This window comes from Pholcus phalangioides, unplaced genomic scaffold, assembly GCF_987345545.1.
Source record: "Pholcus phalangioides strain wild (caught in Gottingen) unplaced genomic scaffold, Ppha-v1.0 ptg000015l_1, whole genome shotgun sequence".
Classification (NCBI taxonomy): domain Eukaryota; kingdom Metazoa; phylum Arthropoda; class Arachnida; order Araneae; family Pholcidae; genus Pholcus; species Pholcus phalangioides.
In genome coordinates, this window is record NW_028301608.1 from 59,859,334 (window position 1) to 59,882,410 (window position 23,077).

At 33.1% G+C, this 23,077-nt stretch overlaps 3 protein-coding genes across 3 annotated transcripts; 2 read left to right on the forward strand and 1 right to left on the reverse strand.

Moving 5' to 3' along the window:
* Positions 1–3,515: 3,515 nt before the first annotated feature.
* LOC149076336 (cuticle protein 14-like) lies at positions 3,516–7,079 on the forward strand. Its single transcript, XM_089245526.1, has 3 exons — positions 3,516–3,550; positions 5,475–5,576; positions 6,444–7,079. The coding sequence occupies exons 1-3, from the start codon at positions 3,527–3,529 to the stop codon at positions 6,819–6,821; spliced, it is 504 nt and encodes a 167-aa protein (XP_089101652.1). The 5' UTR covers positions 3,516–3,526; the 3' UTR covers positions 6,822–7,079.
* A 1,500-nt stretch (positions 7,080–8,579) lies between these two features.
* On the forward strand, positions 8,580–12,990 carry LOC149076337 (uncharacterized). Its single transcript, XM_089245527.1, has 3 exons — positions 8,580–8,709; positions 11,311–11,439; positions 12,458–12,990. Exons 1-3 carry the CDS (start codon positions 8,704–8,706, stop codon positions 12,929–12,931), a joined length of 609 nt encoding a protein of 202 aa, XP_089101653.1. The 5' UTR covers positions 8,580–8,703; the 3' UTR covers positions 12,932–12,990.
* Positions 12,991–14,831: 1,841 nt separating this feature from the next.
* LOC149076338 (uncharacterized) lies at positions 14,832–19,506 on the reverse strand. Its single transcript, XM_089245528.1, has 3 exons — positions 19,381–19,506; positions 17,649–17,777; positions 14,832–15,375 (listed from the first exon to the last, which is right to left on the reverse strand). The coding sequence occupies exons 1-3, from the start codon at positions 19,432–19,434 to the stop codon at positions 14,890–14,892; spliced, it is 669 nt and encodes a 222-aa protein (XP_089101654.1). The 5' UTR covers positions 19,435–19,506; the 3' UTR covers positions 14,832–14,889.
* Positions 19,507–23,077: the final 3,571 nt, after the last annotated feature.

Below are 23,077 nucleotides of genomic sequence, written 5' to 3' on the forward strand. Positions count from 1 at the left end.
ATTTAAAAAAAAATGAAGATATTTTCATAAGTGATACCCAACTCAGAAACATATATTCTCTAGGGAGAATTTCAATCTACCATATATAGCTATAGGTAAATCGAAGGATTTTTATGTTTGCTGAACGTTGCTGTGAATCATTTAGAGATATTGAGAAAAAGCCCATTGCCTAGTCAAACACTAGTCATACAAATTAATCAAATCTGCTTGTAAAAATTGTCATCACTATTGGAAACACATCTAAAAATCTATAAATCATCTGCAAAAAAGTAAGCACGAACCCAAACTAACAGTCAGGTTGATAGAAAAAAAAAATAATAGTCCGAGAACAGATCCTCGAGGCACGCCGAGTGTATTATATAATGCTTTAGAAGTCAGGTTTGAATTCATTTAAGCAGAGGAACACAAAAACAATTTTTCAAAGTTTAATAAGAACAGTATACATTTGAGCTCGATTTATATAAGTAAAAAAAATAGCATTTATATGGTCGTATTTTCCAATCCTCGTGAAGTTCTACAAAACTAAAAATGTTCAATCTTTACCAATATCATGAAAATTTGAAATATAATAATGATATAAATATTTAAAATAATTTAATATGATAACGAACAAATCGCCGATACACTATGCGTGAAATTAAGACAGGGAAGTATACTTATTATACACGGACAAAATATTTGTATTACCTAGATCTTAGGATTGATTGTTTCTTCGAAACATTTGTACAAAAAAGGAATGGAAAAAGGTGTTGATTTTTTTTTCATTATTAATTCACTCAAACCAATGTTTTTTGAAAAAATTACAGATTTCGAAATTTTTTCTTAAACGCTGAAATTTTCACTGAAAATTCATGGGCGCAGTAGCAAAAAAACTTTTCTAAGGATCGGCCGAACTTTCATATTCGAGGACTTGGAAAAATCGGGAAATTTCTATTGTAATTAAAATATCGTAACAACGATACTAATACAAATGCCCGTTTTAATCGAATCGAACTGCATGTTTAATATAATTATTTCATTCAATATTGTTATTGAGAAAGTAATGAAATTATTATTATTTTTTCATAACTAAAGCACGGAGTTTAGATATTTCTTCAAACGTTCTATTCAAAATTTAAATTAAAGAGAAAAACTTATTTTAAAATTTCTACCTGCCGGATTCTTTTGAAGCCTGAAGCATTCAGTTACAAAAAATCGCAGCAGTCATATTCATAAAACTGTTCATGAGTAAAAATGTAAAATTTTTTTTTCTATAAAATAAATATTATAAATTACTCGTGTAAATTTTTGTTTTAATTTCCTAACTGAAACAACTAATTTTCTTGGTATAACAAGGTTTTCATCACAATTTTTTACTTTATGAACTTATAGAAAAGTACGAGAAACATTTTAATGATCCATATTAATCTAGTTGTCACAGAATCATTGATTGAGAGCTTCAACAACGAGTTTTGAAGGACGCGCAAAAACAAACTCGTGAAAAAAAATTAATAAACAAACAGAATAGTATGAAAAAAGAAAAATAGTATGTGGAGATCGAAAATAGAAAAAAAATAGTTATATAATTAAGTTTCTCTTACATACATATTTTTTGTAATAATTATAGTATCAAAACCGTTGATTTTAGTTTCCGGTTCAGATACAACCATTTTACTCACAAAACTGAAGATTTATTTAACTTCGTTTTTTTCATCAATGAATAAAAATAATTTATTGCATGCAAATTATTTCTTTTATTCTATAATAGCGTCTTTGTTTCAATTCAGTATTACATAGTGATAAAAGGCGTGGTCCACTAATAAAATGTCTTATTTTTTTAATCTATTTTTTTTTGACCGCCATTGTCCAAGGTCTATTAATATATGTTCTCATCAATTCGTATATGTATTTATTTATTTAAGGTCATCACTCCAGACAGAAACATATATTCAGTGGCTAAAATGAAATTAATGTCTGACACTTCATTATTTTAATTCACGGACGGATATAATATCCTAAGCTGCAAAGAGGGTTCCTATAGCTCAAGTGAAAAAGTTTCTTATCGGTCACAATGCTGAATCATTTTTCGACGATACGGTACTTTTGGAACATTCTTGATGAATATATGTACCGGTACAAGATACAGCTTCTCGAAAACTGAGACGCTTAAGGTTTAATTAAATAACAAATAGGATATAGGATGCGATGTTGAACTTGATGTGTTTACAAAATACAGGATGACTAGAAATTTAATGGGAAAACCTTTAAGACTTAATGTAGGACACCTAAACAAGTATTTTTGATCATAGAATTTGCGGTCAAATCGCAATAGGGATACAGGGCGTTTTTAGAGAGTGCGCAATAGCAATTTACTAAAAGCAAATGTAATATTTTTCCTACGAATTTCCTGCGATGTGTATTATTAACCATACGAGGGTGCAGGGTGCATGTGCACCTTCGGATTGTTATTGGAGTTTATTTTTTATTGGTGGGAAGACCATCAAGATTATGTTGCGCCAAACAAAGATCAAGTGGTATAATGACTTGTGGTAGAATTTGTGTTACCCATGTTGTACCATGAGAAGGCCTACCATATTACTTTACCCTCCACCCTCGAATGGTTGATTGCATTTATTTCAGTCAATCCGTCAGAAAATATGATATTTGATTTTATTGAAGTGCTGTTGTGCATGCACTTTCTAAAAATACCCTCAAATGCCTTTGCTATTGCCATTCGACAGCATATATATATATATATTTTCCATGACCAAAAATTCTCGGATTAATTTTTAAAGTTTGTCCCATGAATTTAGAATTACCCATGTAGAGTTGAGTAAACTACGAATATTGATAACGATCGGGAAGTACTCAACCCTATGTGACTACGTATGTATTTTTCATTCAATAACTTTTACCCTCGAAAGAGTTGTTTTATAAAACCCGAAAATAATTTGTGTGTGAAAAATGGCCATGAATGGCTCAAAAATGCTTGGACTCCAATGCATTAACGCATCCGAAAACAATTTTAAAATTCCTTTTGAATACGATTCCAAAAATATAATTTTGCTATTATTTATATCCTGAAAATACACTGTAAGAGATTTTAGATAAGGGAAATTATAATTGTAACTCAAAATGTGCGATAAAACCGAAAAAAATTTCGGAAGAGAAATTAGTGAATTTGATCTTAATTTCTATAAATTTCACAACTAACTTAACAGGTAAAATATTTTATAACTAGTGATTTGACTACGTGTAATGATCATCCTACATCGTCAATTTAATTTTTAATAAAATTCGTGGCTGATTTCTCAAGACTAGCATTACGCGAATTAAATTTTTTCTCGGCCCCCTTCAAAGAGGAAAATACTATTCTCTAATCTCTAATATGCAGTGATGTTGATTCTCTATCATTTTTCATCATTAACATTCCATTACCAATATAATATATCGATAAATCGATAATTACATTAAAGCGTAGTCGATATATAAATGGAGGAATTCATACGGTATGATCATTGGAAAATAAGAACCGAACCAAAGAAAGATGCTCAATCAAAGAATAGTGAGGGTGAGTTTAAGAATATACATTTTCTGAGAGTTATTGGAAGTTAATTCTGATATTATTAATTATTATCAATTCTGATAATCGAAATTTTTTATTGTACCATATGCACAATTCATCTAAAAAATATTTTATTTGTACTTTACTGTTTGCATTGCATATTCATTTGAATGTGAGTATGGATAGCATCTCTTATTATTTTGTCATACAACAACAGTTTTATGCATATGAGGACTAAATCAGTCTGCGACCTCAAGCTTTAAAATCTATTCCGATTGGCTATGCTTCCATACTACTCCCAAAATTCTAATCCAGACAGGTAAAACTGTTGGTTGGTCCAACACAGCGTAAGATTATGTTGAAAATATAATAATCCTATTTCATAATTATAGAACAGGATTTCATATAATAGTAGAGTTCAGCTGGGTACTCATTAGAAAGACTTGATGCACGCAAATTTTCTGAAAACCCCATTTTTAAAATGCCGTAAAATGTTTTACGTCCAACTGGGTATTTGTTCTACCTTTTTATTAAAAGTATTTTAATATAAACCGCAGGAAGGCATTATATATTTTAATGTTTAAAATGCTCTTTTCTGAAAACTGTTTTTTGTCAGATAATGAAATTTTTTTCAGACGCCACTGTTTCAAATGTCTTAAAACTTTGTGTGTTTCTCAACACTAAGATGCTGCATGCTTTAAAGAAAGGATTTCTCATTTAAATGATTAAAAAAAAATTGTGGTACAAATATGGGTGAATTTCGATTTTTGAAAAAATTTGCATGTTTTGTTGAAGTTAAAATAAAAAAAAAACCAGTGACTAAAATCTTAAAAGCTTTTTTTGAGCTGTATAAAAGAACCACAAAATTCGGGAGAAAAATCGGAACTCTAAAGTGGATAGAAAATATCTAAATTGGCAGGGAATTTTAAAGGCAGGGAATTTTTCCCATAGGAAAGCATGGTAAGCTAAGACCGCACCAACCCTCTTACATGAGGTGCCTTCATCGAAATACGGTATTAAACCAGAGCCAATCCACAGTTTTAGTAATTACAGTTTTAGTAAAAAAATGCAGGTTTTCAAACAATCAGTACATAGCAATTTATCTAACCTGGTATTTCAATGTATCGTCGGTAGGTAAAGGGTTAAGATATTAATATTTGCACCCAATATATCAACTCGAAAAGTAAATCAAAACAGGTTTCATATTACTGTTGATTTAGGCTGAAAATATGTCAATGAAATTTATTCAATTTAACATTTTTGATTTTTATGTTATGATAAGGGGTTGGGTAGTAATTAAAATGAGTACATGAGTAAAATTTTTATATGGGTGCTCTGTACTCAAAAACCCAATTATGAAGTTGTTGCCTTGTCTCTTCTGAGGCTAAAAAAAAAGAAATTCTACATTTCTAAGTTCAATATTTGCTGAGATATTCGAATTCAAGGAATGAAGAAAAGTTGGGAAAAAAACTAATACTAACGAAAAATTCTTTACCCACACACCATCCATATTTATGCTTTTTCTTCATTTTTACATAGACATTATATTTGTAATAAGTTCTTTTTCTTTGATAAGTTTTTTTCTGATAAGTATCTGTAGTAACTGTTCTTCTCTTCTCTTTTGATAAGTTCTTTTTTTGCCTCGGAAAGACAGGGCAACAACTTTCTTACTGGGTTTTTGAGCGCTATAAATGACGTATTTGAGGTCCACGTGTTATTTGGATACTTTTGTAATTGAAAGTATGTTTCTAGGATCAACGGTTCGTCAGCAAATCGTACCAGCTGTTAGCTATACGCCCTGTATATGTATAATTATATAGAATTCATTCATTCAAATTATTTCAGAATTATTATTTACATTGACGTAAATTCGTCGTAAATAAACGCTATCAAGCACATTATATTGAAAATAGGAATATTTTGTTTTTAGGTAGCAGCTTTTTTAATGGTGGTGTCATGCACTCAGGCAGTACCAGTTCTTTTGACAAAACTTCTCGAAAGTGGTGTCAGTAATCAGTACAAAACTGAAGATGTAAGTTATCAGATACATAGTGATAGTATTATTTTTCGTTTTTATAATATTTTAAGACTAAGAATAAAAGTTTTATATTAATTTTAAATTCTTGGTATAAACAGTCACTTTAAAAAAGAAATAAACTCTTATGTACAGTATTTCAGACTTGATAGTTTGCTGAACTCCAGCACTGCATAACGTGGTACTTTTTTCCACCAAAAGGCAGATATTCAATGTGATACTTATAATAACATGGAAATTCAGACATTTTCAATTTTCACCTCAAAACATGGAAGCCGTATGATAGCACCACTATAACATAATAAGCATGCATGAATCTGAAAACATAAATACGTTCGGCACGCACGCACGCACACGCGCGCACACACAGTAACTGCGTGCAACGAATTCGTTAGAAATTTCCTACAGAAATCAAATATCTCTAGGATATTAAATTAGAAATTAATATCAAATGTTTACGAGGTGCATGTCCGATTAAGTGGTAGTGGTGCTATTTCTACCCATGGTTTCCCATTCCCATTCATTTAAAAGTGTTTTGAAAAACAGATGCCAGAGTTTTTTCGAACACCCATCTTTAAATATATACACACACACACATTGCGGCAAACTTGATTAGGTGAAAAAAAAGACTCTGAAACTAATTATTTCTAAAGAGAATACTTGAAACGTATTGACATCGTCAAAAAGTTGCGATTTCTTTGACAAACGTTGTTTACAGCCCCTTGCTTTAAAGAATCTTTTATTTCCATATGTCTCTAAGAAAATACAATTGTATATATAAGAAGAGATTTACTCTTTATGCTATTAGGATGTAGTCTTCTTTTATTATGTTTGATTGATTGTCTTCTCGCGAATATTTTCTAGAATTTCGGCAACTATGCGTTTGGTTACACGGAAGACCACTCCAGCGGTGGAAGTTTTCGACACGAGGCTGGTGACAGCGCTGGAAACAAAGTTGGTTCATATGGACTACACGACGCCGACGGAAGGGCTCGTGTCGTTGACTACGTCGCCGATAGCCATGGTTTCAGGGCCGACGTCAAGTCCAACGAACCTGGAGTGAACCCCGTCGAAGAATCAGCTGACGTGACAGTGAACAGGGCCGCTGTTCTCGTAGCCAAACCTGCTGTTGCCGTCGCAGCATCTGTACCGTTCCTGCCAGCGGCTCATACTCACACCATCACACATACTCCATTACTGTACTCTCCTTTCGTTGTTCATAGCGGACATTTTCTATTGTGATGCGGGGACCTTCTGATACTTAGATCGAACATGTAATATAGAATCCATGTGCTAAGATTATGAAAACATTTATAGTATTTGTGGTGTGGGAAATATAACCAGTTTGGTATGGTGGTGGAACCATTTTTGATACCTTTTTTTGCATATTTGCTCTTCTTAAAGTTGGGGGTTTGATGTCAGAGTAACGTTTGCATATATTTATAGCATGTACCATAATTATTTCTTTTTGTAAAAATTAAAGTTGCAGTTTTTAAAATATTGTGTCTATATATCAATATTTATTTTGATTAGTTTTTCAATTTTCAACATTTGGAGCGTATAAACCTGCACGATAATAGATTGAAGGTATCGATTTAAAATCGATGAACCAAAAAAAATTTCCAATTTTACATTTCCAGCTTCCTTCCATTTTAGTCCCAAAATATTTTCTGAATGACTTATATGAATAATAAATTAATAAATAGAGGGTGGAATATAGAAATTGATATGAAACTTTTTTTAAGTGAAAATAACAATTAATTTATTGAATGAAAATGGAAATATTCATATGATGAAACAAATATGATGAAAATTAAGAGTGGTGCTTCATTAGAGTGGATCATAATTTTTTTGGACTCCTACTGTAGAGTAAATGATTTCGCGTCTATTTAATCTCACAGAATAATATGAACTGATTTAATTAATCTATTCAATGTGAACAGTCTAATCGGAAAGAAATAATTATAAATATAATTAAAATATATATATTGGAAATTATGAGCAATTTTCTTTATAAATGGTTAAGTTAAGAACTCGAAGACCAGTAAATCTTGGGTTTTAAATAGGATTTTACCTAAGACCCTAGAATATTTTCAAAGCTAATGGTGAATGTTGCCGAAGTCTCCACCAAAACCAATCTGAAGAAATCGGTTTTTCTTATAGGTGGTAAACCGAGCACTCGCTCCTGAGGTTCACTATTCAAAGGTTCTTTATTCAAACTTAGTTCCTACTAATTTGTCACTAATTAATTAATCATCATTTATTCATAATATTATAATAACATGACTTGCATAGCACTAAATATTCAATGAAGAATTGATGTCATTAGTTGATCATGTAGAAAAATTGTAGTAATCATTCTAAAAAAAATGATATGTAATAAATTTCTATAATTCTAGTAAACGTTTCAATTCCAGACATTTACGAATTCGCTTCAGTAACACCTGGGTTTGAACGGTCTCCGGGCTTTGACTGTAATTAACAAACATCATTAGTTCTTAGAATATGAATAAATTGAGTCAGTTTACGATTTAATATATGAAAATAATTAATTTAATATATAGGTATTGAAGCATATATGAAAATAAATATGAGTCAAATTCATTTGAGAAGAATATGAAACAGAGCAATTACAATTAGTATACACCGAAGTCTTTTCTGAAGACTTCGGGAATGATTGCGGTATAATCTTTTCTTGACGTAACTTAGTGGATATTTATGACTAAGCTTATCAAGTCAGTTGAAGATACAGGATTAGGAGCAAATAAATCTCTATAGGAGTTAAGTTTCTATTGAATAACGGGTGAAAGCGGAAAAGGTTCGATCGTGATTACGTGTACTTTCTAATAGGTTTAAACCCTCTAGAAATTCCACATTTACAGAGAGACCCTATTTTTTCCCTTCCAATTAGGTTGAAATCTAGTTTTCACTCATGAACTATTTTTTTTTCATTAATTTATTTAAACGCTGATGTGAAATGACTCGAGATTCGTTGGTATATAAACTCGTGCACTTTAATCTGAACTCACAGTTCACAGAAATCAAAAACTCCATCCATTAAAAAAAATTAAAAAAAAAGCCCTTTCACCTCGAAGTTTTCAACATTTCGCTCTACATCACAGATATGAAGGTAAGAATCAAAGTATTTCTTGAAAATGAAATATATATATATATATATATATATATATATTCATTAAATATGAATTTTCTTTAATTTTGTAGGGATGAGATACAATTTTTTTTTCAAAGTTAAATATAGTATCTTATAGAATATTATTTATGTAAGATGGGGGTGATTTTTTTTGTTCTTATAAATGTATCAGCGTAGATATAACAGGAAAGAAGTGTGAGGAATCTTGTAGAAACATTATCAGGACTTCTATATTACGTACATACATAATGGTTTTTTTTGTGTGCAAGTCACTGGGTATTATTGTTCATTAGGTTTCGAGAAGAGAGATTTTACCTCATCACTCTTATTATTACGAGATCTTAAAAATGTAAGACATGATGAAGATGTAATGTGTAAGAATATTTAAACATTTAAAACTAACAAGGGGAAGAGTTTGCATTTCAAGTTATATCCGAAGTAATGAAAACTGAATTAGGAATATTTTTGAATTTCATATCTATGTGTGTTCGGAACTGTTTACATAAATTTCGCCTAATTTTTTGAGCTTTTAGATCATTGATTTTTCTTAAGTAAATTTACTATAATTCATTCATTCATTCATTCATTTTATTTTAAGGGGGGTTGATTGCATCAAATTTTTTAAAAACATTTTATAATTTTTTTCAATTTTCAAATACTATAAATTTTTTGTGTATAACTGCGTTCGAGTTTTTTTTCTACCTATACTAGAAGTATTTTTAACATATTTTCATATAAACTGCTAGCAGGCGTTATATATTCTGAAGTTTTTCGTTAAAATGTTCTTTTCTCAATAGTTTTTTTTTTTGGATAAGGGACGTTTTTTCAAACACCACTCGTTCAAATGTCTTGAAACTTTGTATGTCTTTCAATACTAAGGCGCTAAATACTTTAACAAAAGATTTTTTCATTAAAATGATTTAAAGAAATTTTATGTCACAAAATATGGGTAAATTTTGAGGATTTTTGAAAGACTTGCACGGTGATGAAGTTAAATTTCAAGAAGAAACAACCAACGACAAGAAAGTTCTTGTTAAATTGTATAAAAGTAGAATAGTCCATAGAATTTGAGGAGAAAAATGGAGTGCCTAAAGGTCAAGAAAAAAATTTAATATGTTCATTAAAGGAAGGAGATTTTTCCCAATGGAAAGCATGGGAAGCCAAGATCGTGCACCAACACCCCATAAATAAGTTACGTATATATGTGCATTATGAAATTACTTATGCTCATTATAACAATTATAACATGAATACGTTCCCGCTATTATTTTAGTTTGACTAAAAGGCTAAGTTGCAATGAAATATAAGTTACTGAGATGCACAGTCAGCATACTTCCAGTTAAATTTTGAACTTTGTATCATTCAAGAACCTCAGCGTAAAGTATTATTCGGGAACAACAATTTGGGAGAAGTGTTCTATGCATGGGTATTTCCACATACATTATATCGATTAACGGGGAACATAAAAAAATTCTATAAATTATTTATATGACTTTTTTTCGACGAGATACTGTGCCCATTAAAAAGATTTTCTCGCAAGACAATGTATCACTAATTCATTTCAACTCCATTCATACAAAGCACTGTTCATGTATAAAAATCCTGAATGGTATATCAGTACAACAATTACACGAAGAACTACTATACGAACAGAGAATCTGTATCATATATCATTACCAAGAAAAACAAATTACAAAAAATCTTTATGATCTTTATGCTTTCTTGCTTCAAGGTAATGTGATGAGTTTTTACTGATATTAATAAACCACAGCTTTCACTTAGTATGTTTCAAAAACTAGTAATGGATTGTGTATTTGAAATAACGGATATTGAACATAGTTAATTTTTTTTAATAATTAACTAATCACTCTAATTGGCAGAAAGGGGTAACATTTATACATTAAGTAGTATTCTTGAAAAAAAGTTAATTTTTTTGGACATATTATTTTTTGGAGTATTATTGTTTTTGTACACGTTCATGGTTTCCAAGAAAATTGTTCCATTTGTGTAACTGTTTATGGCCCATGGATGTACTATATGGACGCTTTGTGTCAAATAGTGTTTGTTTGTAGTTTTCTTTTCTTTCTTTCTGTCTTTTATGTTTTTTGATGTTTTTGTGCAATAAAAAAATAAATAAATTAAATTAAATATTTTTATCAATAAGACAAATTTCCAACATCACTGGTAGAAGTGCAGAAATATTTGCCACTTCTTAATAATGAACAGGCAACTCACAGGCAAGAAGCGTATTTGCATCAAAAGAGGATTTGAGAATGAAATTGACGGTTAAGTAAAATTAACTACAACATTATGAAGAGAAAAAAAGACAGACGTAGTTGACACGAAAAAATTCATAGTTTATGGGTGTTTTAACATTTTAAAGGAAACCTTTAATAAAATCTTAAGATTATTATAAGTTTAAGACTGAAAATGTTCACCACCGGTGCGAACAAAACGTCGAAAAATAAACTTTTCATTACGTCAGCCTAACAACCAGAAAACTGAGTTTTTCGTAACATTAACAGCCTCGAAAGATTTGTTTGTTCTATAGTTAAGTTAATGTTTCTTTTTTTTCTATAGGTAATTTTGCTGGTTGCCTGCACTTTAGTCATCTCTTGTAATGCCCAACTCCAGTTCGATACTCCTATGGCGTCAACACGACTTGGAAATGACGGAACTTCGTCGATCACTCAATTCTATAGAAATAACGTAAGTTCAGAAACAGCGAAACTGTTTGTTATACGGTAATTTCGTTATAGCAATTACAATACAATCATTATACAATTACATACAATTTTCCTTATAACGAAATTCGTGCCGACCGGTTGTACCAGCTTGAAAAATTATGCGTTTCAGACAAATGAAACAATATAAACGCACGATACGAATTTTTCAATAATCTGATTATTCTTAAAATAAGTTGAGATTAAACGAATGAGATGAGGTGATTCAAATGAAAATCTCACATGAATAAATACATAAAAGAAAAAACTTGTTCTTTTTTTCTTTATGATATTATTGTGGATGCTAAACGTTTTGCGTTAGAATCATATTTGTGTAATAAACATGCGAAATGTAGTGCTTTTTCTTTTACCAAGAGCCCTGTCACTAGAACGTATTTCGTCTCTCATTTTCAAACCATTTCAAAAGAATTCTATGAATCTGTTGTTGTAGATTTTTCAGTTAATCATGCTAAAACTTTTTCCCTTCAATTAATTTTTGCTTAAAAACTTCATCTTATGCGAAATTTCGTAATATCAGTGTTCGCTATAAGCAAGCCCGACTGTATAATCACTATCATGCTGACTTACGTTCGACTTTAGCAACCATATTTTTCTGCTAAGATATCGGGAGTTAGGATTTGGTAACCAACCCAAGCGGGATCCTCGGTAAAAGTTATAATCGTTATATTCATCCTCTGAGGACGGCACCCACAGTGTGTAGAAATACTTTTGGAATTTCGTAATTTTCAATGTATTTGCTTTTATCGTTGCTCTTCGTTTGTGAAAAATGTTACTGAACAATGCAGGAAAGATAACTTGAACGGTATAAAGGTCGCTATGGGAAAAAATCTAATACGTAATCAACAAGATCAATTTTTTTGTCTAATTAATTCGTATACTTTCGGCTAAACTAAATTTCATTCATGCTTATCAAACATAATTTATTTTACAATATACATGATTTAATAAGCATCTAACTCTTATAATCGATTATGTATTTACAGCAACAGGGAGTTTACGATTTCGGCTACAACGAGGGCCACAATCAAGGTGGCACGTTCAGGCGGGAAAGGGGCGACGCGTTCGGTCGCAAAGTAGGAACCTATGGATACACCAACAACGAGGGTCTGATCCGTATCGTGAATTACGTGGCCGATGAGAACGGTTTCAGAGCAGAGCTGAAATCAACTGAGCCAGGAGTCGACGAGCAAGAACCAGCATCCGTGATCGTCTTCAAGGAGGACACTCCGACCCTGATGACTTATCCTGGTCCCGAAGCAGCCTCGGTTCCAGACTCAAACGGCAACGTCGCGCCGGGAGTCCTACCAGCCGGATTCGTGGTGCCGGGATCGGCTCCTCTTCAATTAGCAAGTTCTGGACCTCAACCAGTGTCGGTACCTTATCCTTACCAGAAAGGTCCACAAGGTGTCCGCGTGAATGTGAATGCGCCTCAAGCAGCATACTCTTACTCTTACTAAAGAGGATTTGTAAAATTTTTGTTAGTGTGTGAATAAAAAAAATGACGAGACATAAAAAAAGCTTGATATTTGGAAATTTATTTCTCACTCAAAATATTCAACAAAAGTGATTTTCTTCCGTCCTCTTTTCGGGAATTGAAAGCAACCAGAAACAGATACCACTGTTGATAAATACATAGTAGCATATTTCGGGTACTTGCCAATCTAAATGACCTCAAATGGTATGTTCGGAGTGGTAAATGATAGCATGAATTAGAAAATAAAATAAAAACAATTTTACGTTTCTCATCAAATGATATTTAGGCATCTATTACGCTCATTTCGATTGATAGTTTCTGAATCGGACGTGTAAGTAGATTTTTTTGGATGCACTCGATTGCAAACTGTTAGTCCTGTAAGTGTTAATATGGCCTTTATCTCATCAACCATCGTTGTAGAGGTATAGTTTCAATTTAAGAAATGCTTAAAAGACGCTCAGAAATTGCTTTGTACCAGTTTTGAGAGTGAAAATACAATGCGTAACAAAATAAAAAAAAAATCTAAATTTTTATACGGTTCCCCTGCTTTCTAATTTCTAATTTATAAAGTTGTTTCCCGGTCTCTTCTGAAACCAACACAAAATAAAAGTTTTTAAATGCAGTATTCGATGATATATTTCAATTCAAAAATCGGAGAAAAGTTGGGAAAGAACAATATCAAGTAGGGAAAGCAGCGCTGTCCATATTAATTTTTGCTGTTTCGGTTTTTGAATTCAAATATCTCAGTGGTTATTGCATTTAGTAACTTGAAATGTTTTCGGTTGGCCTCAGAATAGAAAGGGCAACAACTTTTTAATTGAAAGTTAGAGAACAGGGAGGGACCGACTAATAGATAATGCGTCTTACCCTCATTTATGATGTTCTATCTCAACTTTCCCCAAATTTTCGAATTCAAATATGTCAGTGAATGATTGACGTGATTTATTTTGGCCTCAGAAGAGATAGGACAGTGCAAAAACTTCTAATTGGTTTTATAAGACAGGGTGCCAATAGAAAAATTTAGATTCTTTTTATTTTGTGATGCACTGTATTTTCACTCTTGAAACGGGAACAGGGTGATATAATATATCAAAACATATTTCTCCCCATATCTTTGAATGTTTTTCATATAAATTGCCGTACTTAACTCAACTGTTTCAGAAAATGTTTAAATTGTTCTTGTAATTACTTTCTCGCTTTTAAAATTTTATAACGAGAATTCATTTGATTCACCCACGTAAAATTCCAACATCCATATAGCAAGAGAAAGAAAGTACACATGTCGAAGAAAATATATGCAAATATAACGACAGAATTCCTCCAAATCGTTTATTACAGCAGTATGTGTTCCACATGACCACCACCACAGGCGATAACACATTGCAGGCGAGTTAGAAATCCAGCAACGGAAGAGTGCAGCAGGTCCACATACACGGTTTACAACGGTGAACTGATTGTGGATTAGGAGCGCAAGTTCCTATAACAGTCACATTTGCATATTTTCAAGTCGCTCGTAACAGTGCCACCTATCGGCTGTTATTTGATTTTTTTTTCCTGTCTTAAAAATATTTCCGTGACCTAGCGATGTTAATCATTCAAACCGTTTTTTTTTTTTCGGTTATTTTCCTGTTTTTATCAATTTTTAAAGTTTCTACGGACTTTTTGCCCATCCTGTATTACGATATAGCAACGCTCCTCTCTATTTATGTAATATAAATTCGATCGAATATTAAATCTATTATAATACTCGATAGATTTTCTCATAAATTATTTTTCTCCGATCATTTTTATATAACTTTCTATTCGATTTAACTACTTATTTCCTCGGCCATAAAATCGATTACAGACTCGAATATGAGAGTGACACTCAAGACAAAGGTAATGGAAGGTAATAAAAGTTTTTTTAATGCAAAAAAGCGTCAATATTATTATACTTCGTAATCATTCCACATCATAATAATAATTATAACGAGGTCTATAACCAAAGTCGCGAGCTGTATTCCTCGAACCGGCTGGAGGGTTCGGCTGTGATTGTGTTACGTAGCTCAGCACAGGATCAGATGCAGCAACGTATAATGTCGTTGAACTCGCTGAAGGGGAATTATCCGCAATCAAAACAGTACCTTCAGCATTGGTACTTGCGGGTGCAGGAGACCGTTGGTTGTCTGAAGAGAGATCGGGTTCAGCTTCTTTGGTTATGGTCACATTAGCAGGATGGACTGCCATGACACCTGGCTCATTAGTGAGAAGTTCTGCCCGATATCCGTTCTGATCGGCGATGTATGTGATAATTCGAATCAGTCCAGATCTAGTTGTGTAACCGTAAGACCCTGTCTTCGTACCGTTGGCGAAACCTTGCTCTCTATGGAATGAAGCTCCGCCAGTCAGCTGGTTTTCGTTGTAACCGAAGTCGTAATTTCCTTGACCCTGAAATTCAATCAGAACTGAATTTTGAATGATGACGAGAGAGGTGGAAATCTAAATATGAATACTGTATATCCATGTCAAACCTTGCACGCACAAAAATGAGAGTTGATTTTTTTTCACTTTAGATATCCTCTTTGTTAACCTCAGGAACTTCATTCCTGACTTCATTCCTGCCGTGGCTGTAGCTGCGTGGCTGTAGCTTATGCGCGTTGAAGTCGACTCCCTAGTACGTGTAGTACTCAGAGACGCCATTCATGTTCCAGGGGGTTTTGTGCAGTTATTAGAATAGAAACATTAACATTTTATTTCGACACCCTTTGCTCAAATACCCGATTAGAAAGTTGATGCCCTGTCTGCCCTTGGACCAATTTTTCATGTGCAATATTCGCTGAGATATTCGAATTGAAAAAAAATGTAGAAAAATTGGGAGAGAACAGCAAAAACTAGCATACAACGCTTCTTTCCCTCATTTATGCTGTTCTTTCAAACTTTCTTCCAATTTTCGAATTCAAATAATTCAGCAAATATTGCACTTAGGGAAGTGGAAGCTTTTTTGTTGGTCTCAGGAGTGTTATGTTCTTGTGGCAAAGCAACCACTTTTTAATTGAGTTTTTGAATATAGAGTGTCAGTATAAAAAGTTTATTTTTATTTAATTCTAATAACTATAGAACCCCTTGCAACATGAATAACGTCTCTGAGTAAGTTCTGCACGTTATTTGGATAATTTTTTTGATGGGAAGTATGCCTCTAGGATCAACGGTTCACTTGTAAAATGCGGCAAGGGGAATAAAGTAATCTCCTGTATATTGCGAATTTACGACAATTACCGGTTATTTTTCATAATCCACAGCACATATTGGTAAACATATTGGTAAATCGTCAATTATTGAAGAATTTACCGAAGATTATTCATAAACTTAAGTCTAGGATGATGAATGCGATCGATAATGTTGTTCATGTTTACTAGAATTCCACGTTCATAAATGTGAACAAAGCCATCATTATAAGAGGGTCTTGTTGTATAAGATTTTCACTTATACCGTATTAAAGATAGGAGAAAAAAAAGATGTGAAGTGATACCGTGAAAAGTGCCCAGGTCTGCTTCATAATTGAACGTGCATTTTTTGCCTTAATTTGACTAATACTGACGGGATTAATGAAAGATTAAAAATAATCAATGGTTATGGTGCTCCCACTGAATAAATCATTATATACAGGCATAATCTCGAAACTAGGATGGAGTTGTGAGGTATGAAATCGTACAGTCGGCCGCCCGTATTCGCGGTTTCCACATTCACGGGGTTTTTTCGTTCATTGCAAATTTTTTTTGACAACTGTCAGGAATCGTCATTCATGTGTTTTGTTTACAAAATTTGAGTTGTGCGTGTTTAGAATGGCTCATTTTTCTAGTGCTACTGATAATGCTTAAAAAGAAAAAAAAAATTGAAAAAACAAGAAAAATTGATATGCACGTATTGACTATGCTTGGCGAAAGTAAATCAATTGCTGCTGTGGCCCGCCATTACTGAATCAACGAATCAACTGTGAGATATATATGAAGAAAAAGGAATTTTAAATTCGATCAGCCGTAGCTGTAGCTGCGCCCGTGGCAGTCAAAACTTTGCAGCGCCTACGGAATCTAAGTGCTTCTCGCACAGAAAATGCTGTTTTTTTGTGGGTACAAGACTGCTACAAAATTGGTATTCCAATTGATTGTAATATTATAATGGTGAAAAAGTTTACTTTTCCACAAAGGAAAGGGCTGGTGAAATGTCTATTTCATCAGAATTTTATGCAAGTAAAGGTTGGTTTCATACGTTTAAGAAACGATTAGGATTACGCAATGTGAAAATCACTGGCGATCAAGCCTCTACCGCCCAAGAGGCAGCTAATTATACTTTAGATGGGTTTGTCATAGCAAAGGATATCGTTGTATCGAGAGTTTAACATTACATACTATAGGTGATTCCAAACAAAATTTGAAAAAAAAATAGTAGAGGGATTTATCGAGTATATCGTTTTAGCGATAGTGTTTTTTTTTGGGGGGGGGGGATTGTAAATGAATTGAGATAAATATTTTTTGTGATATTGAAAATCGTTATTTTGACTCGCTCCTCTCTCTCTCTATCTCTCTCTCTGAAATATGTTTTTCCTGTCATACAACCTCTATTCGCTGCTCACTTCCGCAGACGGCCACTCTGTTACGGAACGCTGAGTGACCATCTTAGAGAGAAGTTTCACTGTATATTCATAAAATTTCATAAATTCTTACGTCATTGCGTCGAAGTATAGTCAGGGAATCCCTTCCGTCCACTCCAACGGGAATCGTGGACTCTTGAGCACGTACTGCCAATAGTTGAAGACAAATAAATAAGATGAATGGAGTAATTAGACTCCGCATCTGTGAAAAAATTAATAACGAGCAGTTATTTATATGGAAAATAATATACATTTTGAGATTGGAAACGGAATATAATTTGGGACAATATATGTGATGAAATTAAAAAAAAACTGCCTGGAATACATTGATTGAAAAATAATATTTATGCTATTTTTCAATCTCTTAGTGTATAAAACGCCATTTGTAAGACTAATTTACATTCAATTCACAGCAATAAGAGATATATTAATCTTAAAAAAATATACACTATATTTATGTAATTTCTGTACTTTTCTAGGTTCTTTACAAAATCAAAAAGATAAAGATTATTAATTTGAATTGAAAATGCATGTAATATATTTGAAAAACATTGAATAGAACTTTTAAAATCACAATCTCAAGAACCTCAAATATATTTTGAAATGACTGTTTCGACCCTTCGACCACTGGCTTTTTTTTACCTCTGTGAAATTCCTCACTTACGTTGTTATATCTTGGTATGTTGAAATATAAAGGATGTGTACGACTACTTTGCGCTCATCAAATGACAGCACAAGTTTGGGAAAACTGGTTTTTTTAGATATGGTAACCCTCTAAGCGGCATTGACGAGATATCTCGCTTCCTTAAAAGCCTCTTATTTTACCCTTGACAAGCCGTGATGTTTTGTAATGTTGATTTTTCAATGAAAGACTGAAATTTCAGCACCTGCTGAAAATTCGAGGAAAATCTTCTTTGTTAAAAAAGATATGGCGTTTTAAAGGGAGGTTTGTTGATTTCAGCTGTGCCGCTTAAAGGATAAATTAATATAATAGAGTTAGATATTCACCCCTTTGAATGTGTTTACTGCATTACACTTTCACGTTATACAGCAAAACATTGTTTTTACAAAATGTTGTTTTTAAAACTAATTATGGTTTTCTTTGTAAAAAAAATAAATTTTAATTTTTATGTATTATTAATTATTCAAATATTAAACATATTTGAATTGGAAGTTTTTTTAATTTTTATCGTAGCGTATAGTGCTGAAAAAACTTTCAAATGCCAGGTTAATTAATTCCTCTTGTACTAAATAATTTATTGAATTTTTTGTTTTTAGGCTTTAATATCACCTACAAAAATATGCAAATTATCTTGCATTGCGAGTAGATAATTATTTCATTTCATCAAATAATCGTTCAAATGAAACGATTATTTTTACATGATTAATACATGATTAAAGTAAATATATGTTGATACCTACATTACATAAGGAATCGGCATTAGAAGCTAAGTTGACTGAAAATAAAGTAACGTAGTGATGTATGGGGTAAAACTTGGTACAGCAAATTATGAAATGTCTCTTAGAAACAGTATCACAAACAGGTATAAAACAACATCAAAAGAAATACTTTCTATTTATTATCAGTCCTATATTTTTAACAAAAAATACTTTTTATTAAACTTGAATATATGTGTTTGTGCAACACTGATGAATATATTTCTCTTTCTATCTCTCCCTTATTAATGTTTGTATTTTTTTGTAGCTCTCATTTTATGCGCATGTGCTGAAGCATAAAAAAAATGATCTCAAACAAAATATTTTTCACAAATTATTCCTATAGAAAGTGCACTGAATTCACATACCTCAATTTTATCCAGTGAAGACAGCATGAAAATATTTTGAATAGCAAATAACATGTTCAATGAAGTTTTACTTTATTCGCAGCACAGATTCGTACAGATGGGCACAAATGAAAGAAATGAAGAGATAGAAAGTGAAATTACTGATTCTCCTCACCTAATCATACTTTTTTTTGCTATCATCCGGATGAATTACGAAAAAAAAAAGATTAAAATCTATATGGATTAAAACTCATTGTAGGTCATGACTCCAAACACGTCATTGCAACATCCGGGTGACATCCAATTGATTCGGATTATTCTGAAATATATATAGAAAGATACCGGAGAGAAAAAGAAAAAAGAATATATATATATTCTAGAAAACTATTAAAAATTATAAAAAATACAGGATCTTTATAATTAAAGTTCCACTTGAAATAGTCATCAAAGGAAAACTACTAGACAAAATACTATCAAACTTGGTAATAGTTTACAGGAGGTCATGGCTTTCAATTTTACGAAAAAAAGTTCGAAACCACACAACCAGCGGTGAATGGCACCGTATTCAATATTGCAGTATTGTTGAACGTCGCATTTTAGACACCACGATTTTTATGCGGGACGGGGCTCCACCTCATATTTGCACGTGCCAAACAGTTACTTCAGCACTATTTCACGGATGACCGGATTATAAGTCGACACTTACCCATTTCTTGGTCACCCCGGTCACCAGACCTCAACCCATGTGACTTCTGGCTATGGGGTTACCTCAAAGCCACTGTTTATGGTGATAACAAACAATTTGGCGGAGTTGAAAAAGGCGATACACCGACATGTCAGTAACATTCCTCCTGATATGCTAAGACCTACTGTTGAGAAAGCAGTAATGCGTTTTAAATTGCTTTCAGAAAATGGTGGATGCCACATCGAACATGCTTTGCAACACGTTTATATATATATATATATGTACACTCATGTCCATAAATTAAGGATAATTTAGAATCACACGGAAATCGAAATCTAAAGAAAAAATTTCACCTGTAGAATTATCACACACATCTGCAAGAATGATATGCAAATTTCAGGAAGCCACCAGATGATACCGATAGTACGTCGCAATGACGAGAGTGTAAGAGGGGGTATATAAGGAATGGTGGCAAAGAAGTGAAATTGTTCACAAGAGTTCTGTAAGGCGCTCAATACCATAAGTGAATAGTTATGACACAGAGGACGCATGTGGATGATTTTTTTACGTGGTAGAATTATCGGCCGCCTGAAATGTGGGCGTACTCAGATGGAAGTATCCGAAGGAACTTGGAATTGTCCAAAGTGTCATCTCTAGGCTTTGGCAACGATTCCAAGATAACGGAAATGTTAGTAGACGTTACAGTACAGGTCGCCTCCGAGTTACAACGGCGAATGAAAACCGGTATTTGGCAGTAACTGCCAAAAGAAGCAAACGGAGCACAGCATCCGACCTGTCTCGTCAGCTATCTGCAGCCACGGGTACCACAGTTTCAAGGCAAGCCGTGTACAGACGTTTGGGAGATATTGGTCTATATGCTCGCAGGCCTGTCAGATGTGTTCCGCTCACGGCAACTCACTGTCGGCAGCGATTAGCCTGGAGTAGAGAACATGCAATGTGGATATCGTCACAGTGGGCTTGTGTGATGTTTTCCGTCGAGTCCAGGTTTAGCTTGCAGGCTGATTCACGTCGGACTTTCACATGGAGAACGCCAGGTACCCGTTACCACCAAGACAACATCATTGAACGACACCGTTACGGTGGTGCAGCATTGCTTGTTTGGGGTGGAATTATACTGGGTTCCAGAAAAGATCTGCATGTTCAAACCGGAACCATGAAAGCCCAAATTTATCGGGACATCATTCTCGAACAACATGCACGTTCGTTTAGGGGTGCCATGGGCGCAGAATTTGTGTTTATGGATGACAACGCCCGTCCCCACCGAGCAAACATCGTAAACGAATGCCTTGAATCTGAGGATATAACCCGTATGGAATGGCCAGCATTTTCACCTGACTTGAATCCGATAGAGCATGTGTGTGGGGCATGCTTGGCCGACGAGTTGCAGCCCGTCAACCACCTCCGACATGTGTACCGGAACTTCGGAGAGCATTGCTTGCTGAGTGGAGTGATCTTCCCCAAGATCAGATCGATAATTTGATACTCAGCATGCCTAGGCGTTGTACGGACTGTATTTCATCGCATGGGAGACATACAATGTATTAACCATCATACCAACCATGTAATAGTAAGTTTTTGTAAAGGAGATATTTTTTACAATTGCTCCAGGGAGCAAAAATCGTAGTTTTTATGAATGGTATCGTACATACACCATCGTTTTTGTTCTTTATCTTTTGTTTAATAAATAGGCTTTATGAATAAGTAACGTTTGTTTTGTTTCTGAACCTTTATTTGCCGGAGCTGGCATTATCCTTAATTTATGGACATGAGTATATATAGAAACAATTAAAAAATTCAGTCATAATTTTAAACCGATGTTTTCATGTCTTACTTTGTTTAAGAATATCGCATACAGTGCCATTCCCCGCTGATGGGGAGCTTTTAACCTTTTTTTTGCGGAAAATAGTATCCCATGACCTCCTGTAAACGATTATCAAGTTTGATAACATTTTGTCCAAAAGTTTCCCTTTTATATCCATTTCAAAGTGAAACTTTAATTATGAAGACCCTGCACAATAAGAATAAATAAAAAAAGTAAGCCAACTTTAAATATTCGGAACAACTTATTTCTATTAGTCATGCCAAATCGCCAGTTGTTTCCAAGATTTTTTTTTATCAGTATTTAAAAATTCAGTGAACACACAAATTTCTAATTCAAGTTACGAAAACTTGTGATGAGTGAACATAATGACGAAAACAATGATGCTTCAGTTCGTTAATATTAAAGGGCAAGTGTGCACGTATTAATATAACAATCTTGCACAAATAATTTACTGCAAATTGAACATTGTGATCTTTTCCAATCTAAGTAACTGAGTATGCACATAAGATCGGATTCAGGTATACGGAAATTCAAGGTGGTATTAAAAGAAAATGTTTCTATTTCAGACAATACATCCTTCGAAATCTATTTTTTGAAACTACATTTCAAGTGTGCTTATAGGAGAATATTGTAAAATTTTATGTAATTTAAAATGTCCTTTCCTGGATATTTTGTGTGAACATTAATATCTTTAAAAAAATTCTGAAGATTTAATTATTGAAATTACTTTTCTCTGTTCAATCAATTTTTAATGAAGTATACTTTGTTTGGTCCAAAAAAAAATTGTATATCGCGGTATGCGTGATTCATTGAAAGGCGTAATTTGACTAGGTATAACTGTTACCATATTTTTATTTGAAGCAAAACATTAACACAGCAATTTAATTGATTAGAGGGGATTTTTGATTAGCTGTAACGATTAGTTGAGGATAAAATATCCTTTAATATTTCACATTCATTACAGCTAATCAAAACTTAATATTTTGAATTTTGCTTTGAATCCCCTGAATTTTGTGCAATTTTGCAAATCCCCAGACACACGTAAAGTTTCAAAAGTTTCAACAGCTCCTAAAAATGACCCCGGCAAGGGATAACTCTTTCTAAGTTAAAAAATATACATTACTCATACAGGGTGTCCTGTAAGTGGAATGTTTGGAAACATGGAAATGTTTCTAAGTGCGGCTTCAGAA

Coding starts and splice junctions, on each gene's coding strand:
- LOC149076338 (XM_089245528.1), bottom strand. CDS start 19,434: ATGTTATTTGCTATTCAAAATATTTTCATGCTGTCTTCACTGGATAAA. Junction 17,778..19,380: donor CTTCACTGGATAAAATTGAG/GTATGTGAATTC, acceptor ATTTTTTCACAG/ATGCGGAGTCTAATTACTCC. Junction 15,376..17,648: donor CTATACTTCGACGCAATGAC/GTAAGAATTTAT, acceptor ATTGAATTTCAG/GGTCAAGGAAATTACGACTT.
- LOC149076336 (XM_089245526.1), top strand. CDS start 3,527: ATGCTCAATCAAAGAATAGTGAGG. Junction 3,551..5,474: donor TCAATCAAAGAATAGTGAGG/GTGAGTTTAAGA, acceptor TTTTGTTTTTAG/GTAGCAGCTTTTTTAATGGT. Junction 5,577..6,443: donor ATCAGTACAAAACTGAAGAT/GTAAGTTATCAG, acceptor AATATTTTCTAG/AATTTCGGCAACTATGCGTT.
- LOC149076337 (XM_089245527.1), top strand. Junction 11,440..12,457: donor CTCAATTCTATAGAAATAAC/GTAAGTTCAGAA, acceptor ATGTATTTACAG/CAACAGGGAGTTTACGATTT.